At 45.9% G+C, this 19,876-nt stretch overlaps 1 protein-coding gene across 1 annotated transcript in view; it reads right to left on the reverse strand.

The window, feature by feature from the left end:
• Positions 1-11,461, reverse strand: part of ankrd24 (ankyrin repeat domain 24) — a 67,947-nt gene extending 56,486 nt beyond the window's left edge. Inside the window, 4 exon segments of the mRNA XM_029001242.1 lie at positions 6,604-6,692; positions 6,789-6,919; positions 11,142-11,202; positions 11,399-11,461. Of these exon segments, the coding sequence (XP_028857075.1) occupies positions 6,604-6,692; positions 6,789-6,919; positions 11,142-11,177 (256 nt within the window). The 5' untranslated portion in view covers positions 11,178-11,202; positions 11,399-11,461.
• Positions 11,462-19,876: the final 8,415 nt, after the last annotated feature.

Here is a 19,876-nt window from a genome sequence, read left to right on the forward strand (position 1 = left end):
GCTAATGTGAGTGTCACAACATAAAGAAAAAGAAATACTTTGTTGTCTGCTTGTCCTGAAAAGTGTCAGGGTTTACTGCAGCTGTGCTCAACACCGGTGACCAATCCTGACGGCGCATAAATACCAGATATTTCAGCCCATTCCAGATCTCCGGCATTTTCGTGAACTTCATTTGGCAACCGTGTGTATGTTTGTAATTTGAGTTCTGGCAATCGGCACACGCCTACGGGTTAGTTTATGTTCTTTATTTAAGTTAAATTGTTTTCGGCCACCACATCACTTCCAGGGGGGTGAGAAGCGACAACGGCGGCGTCCCTCCAGCGAGGAGGTGGGCAGGCTCCAGCCCGAATGGCCAGAGTACTGCCCATGGGAGTTGATCGCACCCTGGGTCCAGGATGACCGCAGGGTGGACGACCCTCGGAGTCACTGGTGGGAGGACACTGATGACGAAACCGGCGATGACGTGAATTTTCGTTGGGCGGTCGGGGCCAGGATGGCTCCACCCAGTGTGTACGTCCGAGATTGTCGCGACATCCGTGAAGACCCACGTGACTTCCGAGGGTACGAGGTCGACACGTACTACGTGGGCAGTCGGTGCCGGGATGACTCCGCCCATCGTGCCCGTCCATGATTGTCGCGAGGTCCGTGGTCACCCACGTCACTCCCAGAGGTGCGACAACAGTGAGGAGGAGGACAATGATGCGGGGGTAAGCTGGTGGAACAGGGCGACAGGAGGTCGCCAGCCAGCAACTGCACTGCCGGAACTGCCTCACAGGCAAGATGCCCTCCCAGCTCCAGTTGCCGACCCGCCTTCCCTCTGCCCAGCTGAACGGCAGCGCATCACCAGCGGCCCTGCATGCTGGAGAAGACATCCACCACCCCCCACGCCACACGCCCACCAACATCTCCAGCGACGTGCCCAGCCCCGTGTGGGACAGCCCAAGGGTCCCGGGATCAGCATGGGGCTGGTGCACAGCCCTCTGACAGCAGGAAGAGACAGACAGAAGGAGTTTTCGGGACTTCCTGCAGAAACTGAGGGCGGAGTTTGATCGGCCAGAGCCAGGGATCGAACTCTGCCCCTCCACCACATCCAGCGCCAGTCAGGATCTGGGGCAAGAAGGACCAGTACTGGCGAGTGACAAGAACGTCGCGCCTCCCGAGATCCTGGCTGGACCCCCTGAGGAGGTCCCGGAGTGCTCAGAGAGGGAACCAGATGACCCTCTCTTCTGTCTATCTCTGTCTGTGTGTGTGTGTGTGCGTGGCAGTTGTGTCCGTATGTCGCCCCCACTTCCCCTCTTTGTGTCCACCAGATGGCGACCCAGCCGTTGAGCCGAACGCCAGGGAGGAGGTTCCTGACCCGAATGTGCTGGTCCAAGGCAAGGTGGACAAGCCCCAAGGTACCCCTAAGTCCAGACGGGGGGGGTGCTCCCCCAAAGAATTTTTGGGTCCTCCGGTAGCCAGTTAGGAGGGTTGCCCAGGCATGGGCCTGCGTCCGCCTCCAGAGGGGTGGAGCACCATGCAGCCCCCGGGTAGGCATGAGGACCCAGCTGGGACATGCAGGAAGAGGGCCTGCTTGTCCCAATGGACGCAGAAGGGGCTAGCCGGATGGTCTGGCAATGCCCCCACCTTGGCACCAAGGCCGTGCAGCGAGAGGGGCTGCATAGTCCCAGAAGGCACCAGCCTGGGGTGCCTGGAACGGTCGCCGGAGGCTCCGGAACAATCTCCCTGCACGGTGCAGGGGGTGACACAAGACGTGTCAGAGGGGACGTGTGGAGACAGGGCCCGCACGGATCGGCCCTGATTTTTCTGTGCAGGTCCGAGGGTCCAGGGCAGCCAAGCGGGACCACGCCGGGGAGCCAGGCAGAGGGTCCGGGTCCTCCAAGGGGAGGTTACAGCAGGGCAGGAGCCCTGTGGTTGCCGCCGTCCGCCCCAGCACCTCCACTGATGGTACTGCTGGGGCTCCGAGGACGTAGCCATTGGAGGGGGGGCTCTGTCAGGATTGACTGCAGCTGTGCTAATCACCGGTGGCCAATCCTGACAGCGCTTAAATACCCTAGTTTTCCACCCCTTCGGAAGGGACGGCATTTTCATGGACTCTCTGCACGAACTTGACCTGTTTTTGGTAAAAGTGTATATTTTGAGTTCTGGCAATCACCACACGCCTGCGGGCCGGTTAACAGAAGTTAGCGCAAACCTGCAAAGACTTAGTATCTCTTTTTGTCATGACTACGGACTTACAGGGAAAGGAAGCGCAGAGTTCTGACATTCTAGGAACAGGGTTTTATTATAAAATAAACAATAAACAACGGCGCGGTGGCCAAAACAATTTAAACAAAGGGGAGAACATACTCCCCTTTGTTTAAATTGTTTTGGCCACCGCTCCGTTGTTTATTTGTATTGGTTTATTGTTTTGGTTTGCGCTAACTTCTGTTAACTGTTTATTTTAGCTTAGCGGAGCTTCATGGGAGACATCCACTCACCTGCAATGCGTATGAGGAATCTTGTGTTCATGAAACCATGAAACCCATAATATTCAACCATTCATATAATAAACTTGTTAACATTTGTCTACACCACTTATGTCTATGAAGATTCTCAGACATCCAGACATGAATTTGTCTGAAAGTTGAGTCATGGCAACTGGACTTTCTTTCTTTAAGGTAGAGTCGTTTCATTCTGCATCCACAGAACTTTGTCAATATGAGGGAAGTTGGCTTGTGCCCACATAATTATCCTCCAGGTTGTTTTCACCTCACTCACAGTGGTGTAGACTTACACCACTTACTACCATTGTGTCCCTGAGCAAGACACTTAACCCTAGGTTGCTCTGGGGATTTGCCATGTAATTACTAATTGTTTAATAATAAATAATAAAAATAGTTAAATTAAAAGTTTTGCAAGACAAAGGAGACACAACATAAATTCTGCTCGTGTGAAGATAACTATAACAAAATATGTAGCATGTAATATTGTTGACAAATAAAAACAAGGTTAAAATACTCCATGTAATATATTTGACAAGGTTAAAGAACAAGGTTAATTAAAGGTCAGAAGGAGCTGCACTGTGTCTTTGTTGATTTCGCCAACCAAAAGTGAAAGTAAACTTTATTGCCGGATCAGCTCCAGAAATGTATATTAGTCATTGCTGGATGAAAACTCATGAGTGAGCAATCAGGAGACCACAACAGCAACACACGGAGGATGTGTCAATATGACACCATGCACCAGCAATGTCACCACATGCCATCAACCCCGATCGGCATTACTTGAGTACTGTTTGAGGGGGGCTCTTGTCTCCTTGCTCTTGTAGTCTTGTCAAGTGAGGTAAGGGATGAGGGATGACATTGTGAAAATATAGGATTTATAATAACAAAAATAAACCTGGAATGATTGCTGAACACACAGATAGGAAACTACAGTACACAGTTTCTTGTAGTCAGTTCAATAAGAGCTAATTGCAAGTCCTAGACATGACACAATATGCTCATCTGTCATTGTGGATATGTGCTTTGACTTGATTCTTAAGTCATCTTAAAGAAATAGTTAGATCAAAAATGCAGGTCCAGGTCAATGCACACAGGTTGGGATACTTTTGTTTCATGAGTAGGAGAAAATGAAAAAATGAAGAAGAAAATGTAATGTCCACCTACAAAAAAGTGATATCAGCCAATTGAAATGAACTTTAGAAGATGTTGAAAATAGCCAGTTTTTAGTAAAAAGCCTTTTGACTATTAAAAAATATGATATATTAGTGGACAAAAATCTATTTGGACTCAAACTTGTCATTTTGGGTCCATTTGGGCTTCATAGATTTCTTAGGCCAAAACAATAAAACTTTTTTTTTTTCACCTTAAACATCAATACAGTTATTTTCTCCATGTAAGTGTAAAAATAGTCATCACGATACACTGCAGCACAGCACACAGTGCTCACAATGAAATATTTCCTCTGCTTTTAACCCATCAACTTATGAAAGAAGCCCAGGGAGCAAGGACACCTGAGTGATTCAGGATTTATAGTGATTCATTATAATTGTTTATTATATTATTAATAAATCTACAAATACAAAAATAAATACAAAAAAATTCTCAGAATTCTAAACACAACACAACGCAATGACAAGGTGAAATGTTTACTTCAGGCTTTGGAAAATTAAACTGAGAAAGCATCTGTACATAAGTATTCACAGCCTTTACCATGAACATCAAAATTGAACTCAGGTGCATCCAGTTTCCCCTGATCATCCTTGATTTTTCTGCATCTGAACTGGAGTCCACCTGTGGAAAAAACAGTAAGGCCCACACCTGTTTATCTAAGGCCCAGTAGCCTCAATCATCCATAAGTGGAAAAAGTCAAAAAGCCCCTGTACTCTTCCTAGAGCTGGCCGGCCACTTAAACTGAGCGATTTGGGGAGAAAAGACTTAGTCAGGGAGGTGACCACTCAGTCAGAGCTCCAGAGGTCCTCTGTGGACAGAGGAGAAGCATGGTGTTGGCATGTTTTTCAGCTGCAGGAACTGAGAGACTAGTCAGAATAGATAAATGCAGAGACATCCTGGATGGAAAACCTGCTTGAGAACGTTCTTGAACTCAGACTGGGGTGACAGTTCATCTTTCAGCAGGATGACAGCCCTAAGCACAGAACCAAGGAAAGGAGTGGCTTCAGGACAACTCCGTGAATGTCCTTGAGTTGCCACACCAGAGACCAGACTTGAATCTGATTGAATTGGAGAGATCTCTCTCTCTGGAGAGATCTGAAAATTGTTGTGCACCAATACTTCCCATGCAACTTGATGGAGATTATGAGGTGCTGCAAAGAGCAATGGGCCAAAATGGCCAAGGATAGGTGTGCCAAGCTTATGGTATTGTGATGCTGTAATCCCAAGTGTCTCGGACAAGGCTGTAACATAATAAAATGTGGCAAAAGTGATGGACTGTGAATACTTTCTGAATGCTCTGTATGCAAATAAGACATTATCTAATATAAAAAAGCAGTCCCATAGGGATCCACATAAAGAGTGTTCCCTGTTGCGTGATTTCAGGAAGAATTAAAAAGTGGCCCTAAGAACAGCAACTGCCATTAGAGCAGCAAAACGTGCACACGGGCAGAAAATCAGCCACTTTCAGGACAGCAGATACACATGGCGCATATGGCAGGCCATCTGAGCAGTCACTGAATTACTTTTATACACGGTTTGATGCAAAGGACAATGTAACAGCAAAGAAATCTAACACTCCTCCCACTGATCAGGTATTATGCCTAACCACAGCCAAAATAAGGAAAACTCTTTGCTGAGTTAACATACGAAAGGCTGACAACAACCAGACAACATCCATGGGAGATGCTCAGAGAAGAGATGTGCCAGTCCCTTTGCAATTAAGAAAAGAAGTACTGCTTGATAGTGGTAGACATGTCCCTAGTGGGTAGAGTGCACAGCTAAACAGGACTTTTGAGCAGTAATAAAAGCACGAACAGGACCCATAGTTTATTCCCCCTGTGTCACAACCATGCGGGCATGACGAAGCAGGTGAATGGAGAGGAGGACGGAGAGGTGACGAGAAGATGAAGAAGGAAGGACACAATCGCTGACATCATGAAACCGGGGTTTAAGACAGAAGAGACATCCGAGACACTGGTGAACATGGAACATAACTTTTAAGACCTGACGGTGAACAGAAACGAACAGGGCAGCATTATACATTTGACACAGGTGAAAACGATTAGGGAACATTTCACATAACAGTGAAACTCTGGTCCAGATCCCTTTCGGACCGGATCATGACACCCTGAGTAATACAACCTAGCTAAAATCTTTAACAAGGATCTGGCTCAGGTGCACCATGTTACCTTCGCATTACTCCTATGACCAAACCATTGACCTCCTGCCTGGCATTACCCCGTCAAGGGGGGCAACTCTACCTCAACTCAGAAACCAAAGCCATGGCCAAATACATCAAGGCATTGATACCAGCAGCATCATATGCCCATTCATGTCACCAGCCACAACTTCTTTTTTTTCAACCCACACCTCCTTCTTGGAGACCAGCATAAAGCAACATCAAACAGTTCCTCTGTATCGCTAACTTCTACTAACTTCTACAGCCATCATGCCATCCCCCCTCACATCACCCTTAAAAAGAAAACCCACCAGGCTCCAGTGGACAAGCAAAATTTACATTAAACAGTTTTTCCTTCCAAACAAATACTGGAAGACAGAAGTGAAATGACACATTATGCACACAAAAAGTGATACCCTTCAGTTTGTATACTACTGGAGTGCGAAACACTCACCAAACCTACTCTCCACAATTGTTGCAATGGTTTTGATAAAGTATAATGTTAAACCCTCAAGGAGACATTGTATGGATGTACTGTATTTAACCATGCTTTAATTTGTTAAGTAGGAAATGTAAGAGGAAAGCTTAGTTATTAAATGTTAAAAGTGAAATTCTTGCATAAAACTCAGACTCAACAGGCTTGAATGATCCATGAGGAAGGTCATGTCATAAACTGTGCCCTCAGCCAAAGGACAACAAAGAGGATGGTGTGGTCTAGGCAGAACTCAGATAAAGAACAGTTCAGACTATGGGTTGAATTTTTCTTACCAGTGCCATCAGTGACATGTATATCCACACCATTTGCCAATATAACCTCCAGACAGTCCAGATGCCCTCGTGATACAGAGAGGTGAAATCTAGGAATTTGAATATTACATAATCATATCTTTGAACATTTAATAAGTTGACAAAGTATAACTTGTTACCACTCATCATATTGGGTTATGACTCACGCTGATTTCCCTTCTGCATCTAGTTTAGATGGACAAAGCCCCTTCTTAGTGATTAAAGCAAGTACTTTTTCTGGCTCATTCTGTTCCACCGCTTGAAGTAACTTCTCATCACTCTTACTCCAGTCCTGACTCTGTTAGAAAAACAGGGAAAAATATTATTATTGAAATTATGAAAGTATATATACTTCTTGTTCTTAAGGGTACGAACATGACATCGTAATACCAGCACAAGGACTGACTTTGCTCACTGTGGAAATGACTCATTTCGCATTTAAAACTGAAAGGTTATTACGTTGTGCACACATATTATAGCATGCCAAACAGGAAATAACTAATATATGACAGGGTAAGAGCATAGGGGGAATGCTCTGCAGAACAAACAGGCATTTAGGCAGAGCTTTGGCTTGTACAAATAGATACAGTGGTTATAAGTGGTCATGTTGGTGTTAGACAATGTTAGCATTTCACTTTGTCTTGTGTATCTTTCCTTTTTTTCCACCAGTCACGCCTGTAACAAGCACCACTATACCAGGCCTCACACATTGAGACACATGCATTTACACAAGTTCACATGCCATGCATGGTATTTTTCATGCTTAGAAATGATCAGAAGAATCAGAATATCTTTATTGTCATTGTAACAAGTATACGTTTTTTCATTTACCGCACAGAAATTCTTAGAACGTGTTTTTCCTAGAACGTCTTTTTAAGTTTTAAGAACATGCTCTTACATACATGTGCAAATATTCACACATTCAGCCAACATGGAGACACACAAAACAATATTTGCTCTCACCATACTTTAAAATAAGAGGCCAAAAAGCAGCTGGAGTTGGCTCGGCCCCTCCTAAGAACCCACAAATTCTAAGTGCAATCTGGAATATCTCAGCATAAAGTGTAGTCCATTTTACATCAGTAAACTTCACCTCAGTCATCACCATGGTGGTCTCCCTACATGGACACAGACATGACTTTGTCTGAGTTCCACGATGTGTTGTGGCTGTTTCAAAACAAACACCCGGAAGCAGCACACAAGTTATGATGATTCAACACATTAGACAATACAAGCAGGGCTACAAATCTGTTTCCCAGCAAGCATTTGGGAAATCTTTTCCATAATGCAAGAATATCAATAAAGCTTTGGTCGTGAACCTCTGGACAAGAGGGAGGTGCAACCATGGTCAGCCCACACTGCAGGATGCACTCAATGACTAGGACTCAAGTTTGCGGATTGATCCAGGCTGCAGTGAACGCCCAGACCATTGATATCATCACCGGCAATATGAGCACCTACAAAGCGGCTTTGGGAGTTTTGTAGATCTTGAGACTGGTCTAGGTAATTTTCTTTGGTCTTGGTCTCGATGCTATTTGGTCTCTGTCTTGTCTTGGTCTCTACTTTATTTAGTCTCGATGGGATGGGAAAAAAAAGAAAACAGCCCATCCTCACTAAAGGTGTGGACCTTCACTGGTCTCACGATTCGATTAAGATTACGGTTATCAGATTCTAGATATTGATGCATCACAATGCATGCCAGAAATGTTGTCAAATAAAAGAGGTTTCGGACTCCTGTGATTTGCCTGCAGAAAAATGTTTGGTCTCTTCCAATTTGCATGTCAAAACCTTTATTCAAATATAAACAGTGAACAACGATACTGAGTGTAAAAAAAAATCCAACTCTGACATTATTGTGATGTCTTAGTTCAAAACAGTATTCTTCAAAAATTCAAAAATTAAACTAAACATCCCATCCACTGTGTGGATGCTTTGATTTGCTACAATGAGCAGGAAATGGTCTGTACACACCTGAGACATAATTGATCCATTATTAGTCACAAGTGAAGCTCATAGGACAAAGCGACAACGTCTTATGACTCAATGGGCTTTAACAAGCTTTGAATATTAGAATACTTTTTGACAGTTTAGTTTTGCATTGAAACATTACAAAAGCTGTTGGGAGTAAAATGAGCCTTTTCTTGTAAAAAAAAATCTTGATTAGAAATATATTTCACTGCCACTTGAGGTCAATTTGTACACAAGCGACAAAACTTTGTCAGGGACTGTACTCTCTAGGCCGCCAGAGTTTTTACGATCATTTTTATACCACTCGACCAGATTTGGCCAGTGTTTGCTTCATGTTCCCGACACACATACTGTGTTTTCAGGATAGTTAAGGATGCCTGCCCCACATTCCTATGATTGGTGGCCTTGAAGCGGCCATTCAGCTGGGCGAGCCAGAGACTGACTGGAGTGGCGGGCGCCTGCAGATGACAGACAAGGTGCTGGTACAACACGGGGCTGAAGCCGTCCTTGCAGGACTACCGCCGCTTATCCATCTTGAATGCTCCATCAGTCATTTTTAATTTGTTCATCTTCATATCATCTCATCTTCCATTCATGTTCAAAAAGACTCAGATATGGACTTCGTTCCCCCCTTCGTGGACTTGGGTTGGCACTCCAGGCGTCGTGCTGTCATGATCCGTTCTGGAAGGGGTTACTCTAGGTCCGGGATCCAGACCGGAGTTTCACATTCATCCTGTGTAATGTTTCTTGATCGTTTTCACCCGTGTCTGATTGTATAAAGCTGTCCTGTTCGTGTCTGTTCACCGCTGGGTCATTGTTACATGTTACATGTTACTTTTTCTAGTCAATTTAAAGGTTTTCAAAACATATCTGGGACCAGATATTATAGTCCAATCTGACATAGATCCTGACATAGAAGAGGGGATTATGAATCATCTATTTTGGGAAAATTATTGTATATTTTAGACAGTAATTTAGGAGGTATTTGCTGGTATTTGTAATTTGATTTGATTACACTTAAATTAACTTTTTTACTATTTACTATATTTACTATGTACCTTTTACTATTACTATTTAACTTTATATTTTGTATTTTGATATTGTTAAATCCATATTGTTTAATTGCATTTGGTTTGTTAACTGCTGTCTTTCTTTCTGGGTTAACTAGCATTAGCTGCACATTTCTTAAGTCATCTGAACTCTTTTGCTATCCTTTTGATAGTTAAATACACAGTGCTTCACTCACTTCCGCGATCTCCGGGTCACATGAACCTGATCATATGACAATTTCAGCCAAAGCAATTTTGAAAAGCCATGGAAGCTTATCTCCTTCACTAATCCTTCAATTCACTCAATGCACTACCATCACCAAAAAACGGATAAACAACAGTACACTTCCAGCCTTATGCACCTGATAACATATTGACCATTTTGCACATCTCAATTCGTTTAGCACATGTTTTGTCTTGTCTTATGTGTCCTGCTTGAAATATCCAACATATCCACTTACAAGCAACCTACATGATGTTGTCCTGTTTGTCCTCTTCATTGTACAGAAAAGTTTCACTTTTCTCTTATAGAGATCTGCACAGTATTTAACTCGTTTTAGTTACTATAGTTTAGTTTAGTATATATACATATATTTTTCTTTCTCTTATGATTGCACTATTGGGGGTCATTGTGAAACATTATTTCAATACATGGTATACTGTGTATACTGTTGTACTTGAATCTTCAATCTACTCCATTGTATTTCACCCTTTTTTCCATGTTCCCATTTTGATTCCATATAATCATCTTTTTATATGTTATATATATTGTAATTTTCATATATTGAAAATTTTATAATTGCTGTATTGTGGGAAGCAATCTTTAGAACGTTTTTGGAAAAAAAAACATATTGATATGTAAATAATTATGATATTTACTGATCAAATCACATACATACAAAAATTTGAACTTTTGTGGAACATTTTGTTAGTAGATATAAACCTACCATCTAAAATTGACTGGAACAAGCCACCAGTGGTCAGAATAGTGAAAAAAAAGGCTTTACTTTCAAGGTGGTCAATTTCATAGCACATAAATTAATAATTTTCTTTGATCAAGTTTATGCACCATAGCTGATCTAGAACAGAATTTTTCATGCAAATACTGAAATTAAATGTCACATTCACACATTGGGACAACATTTCTCATTCTCCAAACATGAACAACTCAAACAAAACAAGTGAAAAGGATAGATGAAAATATACTGAAATATTATTACTTGCTGCATCTGATAAAGGAGGAAGCAATAATTTTAACATGACTATCAGGGAAAATAATGTGTGTATGTGTGTGTGTGTGCATGTGCGTGTGTGAATTATTTAAAGATACTGGACAGCTCAGGTTACAGAAACTGTCTGCTAGTCTCCTGCTGCTTAGTGACACTAACACTAAGTAACTATATCAGACTACTTTTCTTTCTTTATCTCTTCTAGATTATTAATTTGTTTTAACAAGACCCATCAAAATCAAAACAATTTTAAGTAGTTGCATCCGATTCTTACTTCTGTTTTTTTAAACTTTGCTTTCAAGGTTTTCATGATCTAGTGTTGTATTCTTCACAATCTGAAATTAAGCAAACAAATAATAAATAAAACACATGGGCACAAACAACATCATGTAACATTATGAGTTGTACAAATATTTACCCTGATCAAAGGCTACATAAAAAAAACTACATTTAGTGAAAATCTATGACAATGAAAGTTAATATTTTCAGTCAACAACGTCCAGTATGATGAATGGGTTTGTACATACTTACTTAAAACGAAATGATCGAAAGAGCAGCAGCATCAGTGTAGGGAGATGTGAGCCCCATCAAGTCCATGGAACTGAAGCCTGCTGGGCGTGGCTACCAACCGACCAATCACATGTGGAGATCAGACTATCAGGGGCAGAGATCAGAGGCAGTGGTGGCCTAGCAGGTAAGGAAGCGAACCCCATAATCAGAGGGTTGCCAGTTTAAATCATGACCCACTATTGAACAGTATTGTTTAGAATGTTTAGTTTGGAAGAACATCATGTGTTCATTTAGTTTTGGAACTATTTGAGCAGTTTTTAATCTAAGTGGTATGAATGTAAGAGGGAATAGGATCACAATGATTTTAAGAGTCACTCTTTATAAAGTTTTGGTAACAATTCCACATCAGATACCAAAAGTTAATTTACATTAGTGATCAAATATTTGAATGAATGAACATCTAGATATGGATTAACAATATGTTGCTGAATATTAGAATGAACAGTCCAGGGCCATAATATCTGTACTTGGATGAGAGACTTGGAAGGGGATGATGTCTGAATGGATTGGTGATTATTGGGGCTTTCTCTTTAAAGCCTGAGAAAGAGTGACTTCATCAATCTATACCAGGGGTCAACAAACTATGGTCCATGGGCCATAGTTTAAAATGGTATTTTTAATCCAGCCCACTGAACATTGTTATAGAATTGTCATAATTATGACTGCTCTCGTTTGAACTCTGTCACGTCCATGTGGGCATGACGCGGCGGGTGCACGGAGAGGAGGACGAAGAGTGATGAGGAATGAAGGACGCTATCACCTGACATCACGAAACAGGGGTTTAATGGTCAATCACAGGACAGGGGAGACATCCGAGACGCTGACATTGGTGAACACGGAACATAACGTCAAAGACCTGACAGCGAACAGAAACGAACAGGGCAGCTTTATACAATTAACACAGGTGAAAACGATTAGGGAACATTACACATGACAACAATGAAACTCTGGTCTGGATCCCGGACCGGAGTAACCCCTTTTCGGACCAGATCGTGACAAACTCATCTTGTAATGCCTGGAAGGCGGTCTTCCACTCATCCCCCTCCCGGATGCGCACGAGGTTGTAGGCGCTGCGCAGATCCAGCTTGGTGAAGATGGAGGCCTGGGAGAGGGCCGTGGAGAGGAGAGGAAGCAGGTGCCGGTTCTTGACTGTGGCTTTGTTCAGCCCCCGGTAGTCAATGCAGGGGCTGAGGCCCCCCTCCTTCTCCTTCACGAAGAAAAACCCAGCGGCCGCAGGGGAGGTGGAGGGCCGGATGAAGCCTTGTTGGAGGGCCTCCGCAATGTAATCCTCCATCACCCTGTTCTCTGCGGGGGACAGAGAGAACAGCCAACCTCAAGGCAGCACTGCACCAGGTAAGAGGTCGATGGCGATGTCATATGGATGGTGCGGAGGCAGGGTGGAGGTTCGCTGTTTGCTTAAAACCTCAGCAAGGTCACGATAAGGTGTTGGGATGGATTCAACGTCGGCGGGAGGGGGGGCTGAGGACTCTCTGGAGCACGTGCTCATCCTGGGAAGCAGATAGCGCTGGTGGCAGGCAGGACCCCAGTCCAGGATGCGGTTTTCAGACCAGAGGATGTGTGGATCGTGGAGCTGGAGCCGGACGGAGAGGGCACTGGGGACGGCGATGTTGCGAAGAGCCGCAGTATGCGCAGAGGCCCTCTGTGGCAGTCATCCGAACTGCATGGGTTCCTCGGCCGCTGGGCTAGCGGCCGCGCTGGGAAAAGAAGAACGAGGCGGAGACGGCGTATGAGTGGAAGGTGGTCTGGTCCAACGTTGAGCAGGTGAAGGCTGTGTCAGAATCCCCTGATCTATAAGGAGAGTCAGATCCACCGCCGCATCGAGGGTTTGAGGCGCTTCCTTGCCGATCATCTCGTCTCGGATGTGATCTGCCAGACCCTCTATGAAGAGAGCGTGAAGAGCGTCGTCTCCCCAAGAGAGTTTGGCTGAGAGGGTTTGGAACTCTGAAGCGTAGTGGCAGACGGAGAAAGACCCCTGACGCAGATGGAGAAGCTGGGAATCCGGAGCCCTCTCGCCGCTGGCTGGGACGAAAGTCTTGCAGAGTTCCTTGGAGAAGAGAAAATAATCATTGCAGATGGGTGATTTGCCGTTGTATAGGGCCGCCGCCCACTCCTGTGCACGCCCGGACAGGAGAGATGTTAAGAGAGCCACCTTGGCGTGAGATGTCTCATAATGGCACTCGAAAATCATATCCAAGGTGGCTAATAACCCGTCCGGGCGGCCGTCCACCCTGTTCCACATATCTGGCAGAGCGATGCGAAGACCGGCGGTGGCGCCGGAGAGCTGGCGCTGTAACACTGTCATGGAGGTGGAGAGCTGCAAAATGGAGTCCTTGAGAGTATTAATGCTGGTGGCTTGCGTATCAATAATACCACGTATTGTACCACGAGACTGTGCCTAACAGCCCAACAACACAAAACTGAGTTTAACCCCAATGTAACTCCAAGTCAATCACACTTCTGTGAAATGAAACTGTCCACTTAGGAAGCAACACTTACAGCCCAGCGCTGTGCAGCACATTTAGCATTTTCCAAACCTGAATCCAGTTGAGCACATCTGGGACATGTCTCGTTCCATCCACCAACACCATGATGTACCACAGACTGTAGAGGAGTTGGCAGTTGCTTTAGTCCAGGCCTTGGTTGTGTAAACAAAACTGTGCTTACCATTTGAGCTAATGGTAAAGATTCCATTGGGTGAAATTCCCTTAGGTGGTGTAGGTCGCTGACTGCCCAAGAACAATTTTCTGATTGCCCTAGAACAATGGATCCAGTACCCTCCACAATATTCTAAACAATCTCTCCTGACCAATCCCCTTCATTTCTCACATCATAAATGGTTCACACCACCCCACTACTATGCTCCCTCCACTGGCTCCCAGTAGCTGCATGCATCAGATTCAAAATACTGATGCTGACCTACAAATCCAAACATGGGGTTTTACCATCCTACCTTAGAGCCCTTATTATGCCTCGCACTGCACCTCACACTGTCCAAACGTCCAGTACTGTTCACCTGGTCCCTCCACCGCTAAAGGAAGACACTCATCTAGACTCTTCTCTGTCTTGACCCCTAGGTGGTGGAATGAACTTCGCACAGCACAGCCACAGCTTAAGACCTTTCTCTTTAGAGAATATTTCTTATAGTCTGACTTATGCAAGGAAAAACTACAACTGAGTGAGTAAAATGACTGTGTTCATGGTTTAAGTCCTGGTGAACCAGAGCTTGTGTCAGGATTGCCTGCAGCTGGGCTCCACACCTGACTCAAATCCGGGTTCGAATCCCACTTACTACCATTGTGTCCCTGAGCAAGACACTTAACCCTAAGTTGCTCCAGGGGGACTGTCCCTGTAACTACTGATTGTAAGTCGCTCTGGATAAGGGCATCTGATAAATGCCGTAAATGTAAATCCTGACGCCCCATAAATGCTGGAAGTTTCCGCCCCTTCTAGGTCTCCGGCATTTTCGTGAACTCATTCTGAACTTGACTTCCCTGAGTGAATGTCTTTATGTTTTTGAGTTCTGGCAATCGCCACACGCCTACGGGTTAGTTTATGTTCTTTATTTAAATTAAATTGTTTTCGGCCACCGCGCCATTGTTTATTTGTATTTCTTTTTTGTTTGTTATAATAAATCCCCTTCCCAGCATGTCAGACCTCTGCGCTTCCTTTCCCCGTAAGTCCGTAGACGTGACAGAATGCCGGAGACCCACCCAAAAGCGCAGAGGTAAAAAACTGAGGAGAAGAAACGCCGCGAAGGACGCAGCCCGGCGCGGCAAACGCGGACGCCAGGGGAGAGACGCGCCGCCCATTCTGGTGGAGCGTTTTCTCCCCGAGAAGCCGTGGTACGCGGCGCCCCGTGATGACGTCACCCCCGGGAAACTCCGCGAAACCCGGAAGCGACAACGTCGGTGGGTGAGTGGGCGGAGCGAGGACGTTGGTGTCGGCAGCAGCGAGGAAGTGACGTGGGCAGCGAGCGCAGAAGATGCGACCCCCACGATCTTTGGCATGTGGAGCCAAGAACTCTGCGCTCTGCTGGCAAGGCTCCCTGTGGACTGGGATGACACGGACGACGACGAGAGCACGGGAGACGAGAGTTGGGCTCCGCCCATCGCGCCAGTCTGCGATCGTCGCAAGGTCCGTGGGGACCCACGTCACTTCCAGGGGGGTGAGAAGCGGCAACAACGGCGGCGTTCCTCCAGCGAGGAGGTGGGCAGCCTCCAGCCCGAATGGCCAGAGTACTGCCCATGGGAGCTTATCGCGCCATGGGTCCAGGATGTCCGCAGGGTGGACGACCCTCGGAGTCACTGGTGGGAGGACACGGATGACGAAAGCGATGATGACGTGGATTTTTGGTGGGCGTCCGAGATCATCGCGGCGTCCGTGATGACCCATGTGACTTCCGGGGGTATGAGGTTGACACGGACGACGACCAGGATGACGCCGTTTGGGCAGTCGGTGCCGGGATGGCTCCGCCCATCGCGCCCATCCTTGATTGTCACGAGGTCTGTGGAGACCCACGTCCCTCCCAGCAGTGTGAGGAAAGCTGGTGGAAGAGGGCGACGGGAGGTCGCCAGCCAGCAACTGCGCTGCCGGGACTGCCTCGCAGGGAATCCTCCATTCCTGCTCCAGTCGCCGACCCGCCTTCCCTCTGCCCGGACGTTCCCCAGCGAAATGGCAGCGCAGCACCAGCGCCCACACCTGCTGGAGAAGACGTCCACCCCCCTCCACACCACACACCTACCACCATCTCCACCCACGAGCCCAGCCCCGTGTGGGACAGCCCAATTATCCTGGGACCCTTCAGTGGGGCAGCAGACACTGATAAGGTCACCACCATCCTCGCGTGTCTGCTTGGGTCAGCATGGGGCTGGAGCGCAGCCCTCTGGCAGCAGGGAGAGACAGACAGGAGTTTTCGGGACTTCCAGCAGAGACTGAGGGCGGAGTTTGATCGGCTAGAGCCTGAGCCAGGGATCGAACTCTGCCCCTCCACCACATCCAGCGCCAGCACTGGTGGGCGACGAGAAGGTCGCTCCTCCCAAGATCCTGGCTGTGCCCCCTGAGGAGTTCCCGGAGAGCCCAGAGAGGGAGCCAGACGACCCTCTCTTCTGTCTGTCTCTGTCTGTGTGTGTGTGCATGGTATATGTGTCCGTATGTCGCCCCCACTTCCCCTCTTTGTGTCCACCAGATGGTGACCCAGCAGCAGAGCCGAACCCCAGGGAGGGAGTTCCCAACCTGACTGCACCGGTCCAAGGCGAGGTGGACGAGCCCCAAGGTACCCCTAAGTCCAGCCGGGGGGGGTGCTCCCCCAAATAATTTTTTTGGGGGGGTGCAGTTCGGGTTGGGGACTCCTCCTGAGGGGAGGGTAGGTGGGGAAGCGATTGAGCTGGGTCCTCCGGTAGCCGGTGAGGAGGGCGGGCCAGGCATGGGCCTGCGTCCGCCTCCAGAGGGGTGGAGCGCTATAGAGCCTCCGGGTAGGCATGAGGACCCAGCTGGGACAGGCAGGAAGAGGGCCTGCTTGTCCCAACGGACGCAGAAGGGGCTAGCCGGATGGTCTGGCAATGCCCCCCCCTTGAATGTCTTTATGTTTTTGAGTTCTGGCAATCGCCACACGCCTACGGGTTAGTTTATGTTCTTTATTTAAGTTAAATTGTTTTCGGCCACCGCGCCATTGTTTATTTGTATTTCTTTATTGTTTGTTATAATAAATCCCAGCATGTCAGACCTCTGCGCTTCCTTTCCCCGTAAGTCCGTAGACGTGACAGCTTGTTACTTCATTGATGCTAACATGAAAGCATGTTGGAAGTCGCTCTGGATAACGGTGTCTGCCAAATGCCATAAATGTAAATGTAAATGATTTCCTTGTTTGGAGAGCAGGGCTGAGGGAGTCTCCGAACGTATAAGACAATAGACGCAAAGCAAGAAAGCAAAGCAAGAATGATAATGGGAGGGAGAAAGATAGCAGCATGTTCAAATCCACTAAGAGCCAAAGTGGTTATGACTCTTTGAGATGTGAGATCAAGAGACGATCTTATGCAGTCAGTCATCATATGGCCAGAAGAGCACCAGGTACCTAAACCTACTACAGTGAAAACAGGGGCGTGGTCCATGTCACATTTGTCCATGTTACAGAATATGCACCAACCCCCTCCCATGTGCAAGACACTCCCGGGGGTGCTAAAAAATTCAGCACTGGCACTAAGAGATATTGCATGACTTATAGCAATGTGGAAGAGTGTCTGTTAGGCCGAGCAGATTGCCGCTCACAGATGAAATGAGGACAAGTTGCATGTCATGACACTGTTTCCATGGTGACTAAAATATCAGAGAAGGTCAGATACACAGACAAAGAAAACACAAGAACAGTCAGAGAAAAGCCAACACTGCCATCTATGAAACAACTTCAACTGTCATACATATTATGTCCACTGAAAGTGGAGGCACGGGGTGAAGTTTTATTGGACTGCTGTCGGCTGCAGTCATGCCAGCTATAACTCATGCTTCCATACTGAGCTCTCACTCAACCGGAAAGAATAAGAATCAGAAAACTTAAGAAATTAATTCCGAGCGAAATTGATACAACTACAACTACAACAGAGAGGAAGACATACAGTGTATATACAATGTGTGTTTGACAGACAACAAGTGCACAGAGAGACAGAGAGACAGACATTCATTTAAATAAATAAAATAAAAATAAGCACTAAAAATAAGTAATTAGTAATGTAGTAATGGCTAAGGCAGCATTGCACATTATGTAAGAGTTAAAAAGTTAAGAGTCAATAAGTGAGTTATTGCACAATAAAAAACAGCAACAGGAGAAAGCAGTAGGATCATATTGCACAGAAGAACAGCAGCAGAAGGATCATGTTGCACATCCCCATGTTGTTTACAGACTTACAGATAGTGAGTATAAGGTAGAGAGAGAGAGAGGGCCACTTATTGTGTGAGTGAGTGGCAGAGGGGTGAGTTAAAGCTGTGGGAAGGAAGGATTTCCTGTGGCGTTCCGTAGAACATTTCAAACTTGTTAGTCTATTGCTGAAAAACTCCTCTGACCCTCTGCAGCACTGTGCAGTGGGTGATCAGCATTTTCAATAATAGACTGCAGCTCTCCCACCATCCTCTGCTCTGCTACAGTTGCCAGCGTGTCCAATTTTACTCCCACCACACTGCCAGCCTTCTTGATTAGCTCGTTCTTATCAGCTACTTTCATGCTTTCCCCCAGCACGCCACTGCATAGAAGATGGCACTGGCCAACATGGAATCATAGAACATCATAGCATGATGTTACAGACCCCAAAGAACCTTAGTCTACGCAGTACAGCCTGCTTTGACCCTTCCTGTATGTGGCCAGTGCATTCTGTGACCAGTCCAGTTTTTTGTCCAATTGGACCCCCAGGTACTTATAGTCCTGAACAATCACCACCTCCACTCCCCTGATGGATATTGGGGTGATTGTAGATTTTGACCTCTTCATGTCCACCACCGGTTCTTTGGTTTAAGATTTAGGGAATTTCCTGGCCATGGATGCAAAATTTCAATGCTTTGCTCCCTGATCCACTTGACATTATGGCACAGTGCTCCATCATACTGGAAAAGGCATTGCTCTTCATCAAAATGTACTTGGATGGTGGGGAGAAGTTGTGGTCGGAGGATGTTTCGCTACCATTCTTTATTCATGGCTGTGTTCAAAATTGTGAGTCTCAGTGCTTTGTATGAGAAGCAGCCTGTTGGCACAATACAGGACTGATGGTAGCACTCACCTTTTCTTCTCTGGACAATTTTTCAGGTGGCCCAGATAAAGGGCTTCATCAGAGAAAATGACTTTACCCCAGTCATTACAGTCCAAACCTTGTCCTTTATGCAGAATATCAGTCTGTCCTTGATGTTTTTCTAGGGGAGAAGTGGCTTCTTTGCTACCCTTCTTGACAACAGGCCATCCTCCAAAGGTCTTCACCTCACTGTGCATGCAGATGCACTCCCTCCTGCCTGCTACCATTCCTAAACATGCTTTGCATTGGTGGAAACCCGATCCTGCAACTGACTCATCTTTATGAGACGGTTCTGGTGCTTGCTGGGCTTTCTTGGCCACCCTGAAGCCTTCTTCTCAACACTTGAACCTCTCTCTGTGAATTTTTTGATGATCCAATAAATTGTTGATTTAGATGCTATCTTAGTAGTGTGGTGGAGGATTTGCTGAAGATTAGATCGATAAATTCAAGCAACAGAAAACTATAGTAGACAATTGTTTATTGCAGAAAAAACAAGACAACAGGCAGCCAGTCAACGCTACTGATCAGCAATGCCAGATGAGAGGCAGTAGTTGAACAGAATAGAGAATTGTCTGAAGGACATTAGACAGTGAATACTAACCAACTTCCTTCCGTTAAACCCTGTTATGACAGAAGCTGTTGTACTTGG

The sequence above is a fragment of the Denticeps clupeoides genome, chromosome 13, assembly GCF_900700375.1.
Source record: "Denticeps clupeoides chromosome 13, fDenClu1.1, whole genome shotgun sequence".
NCBI lineage: Eukaryota > Metazoa > Chordata > Actinopteri > Clupeiformes > Denticipitidae > Denticeps > Denticeps clupeoides.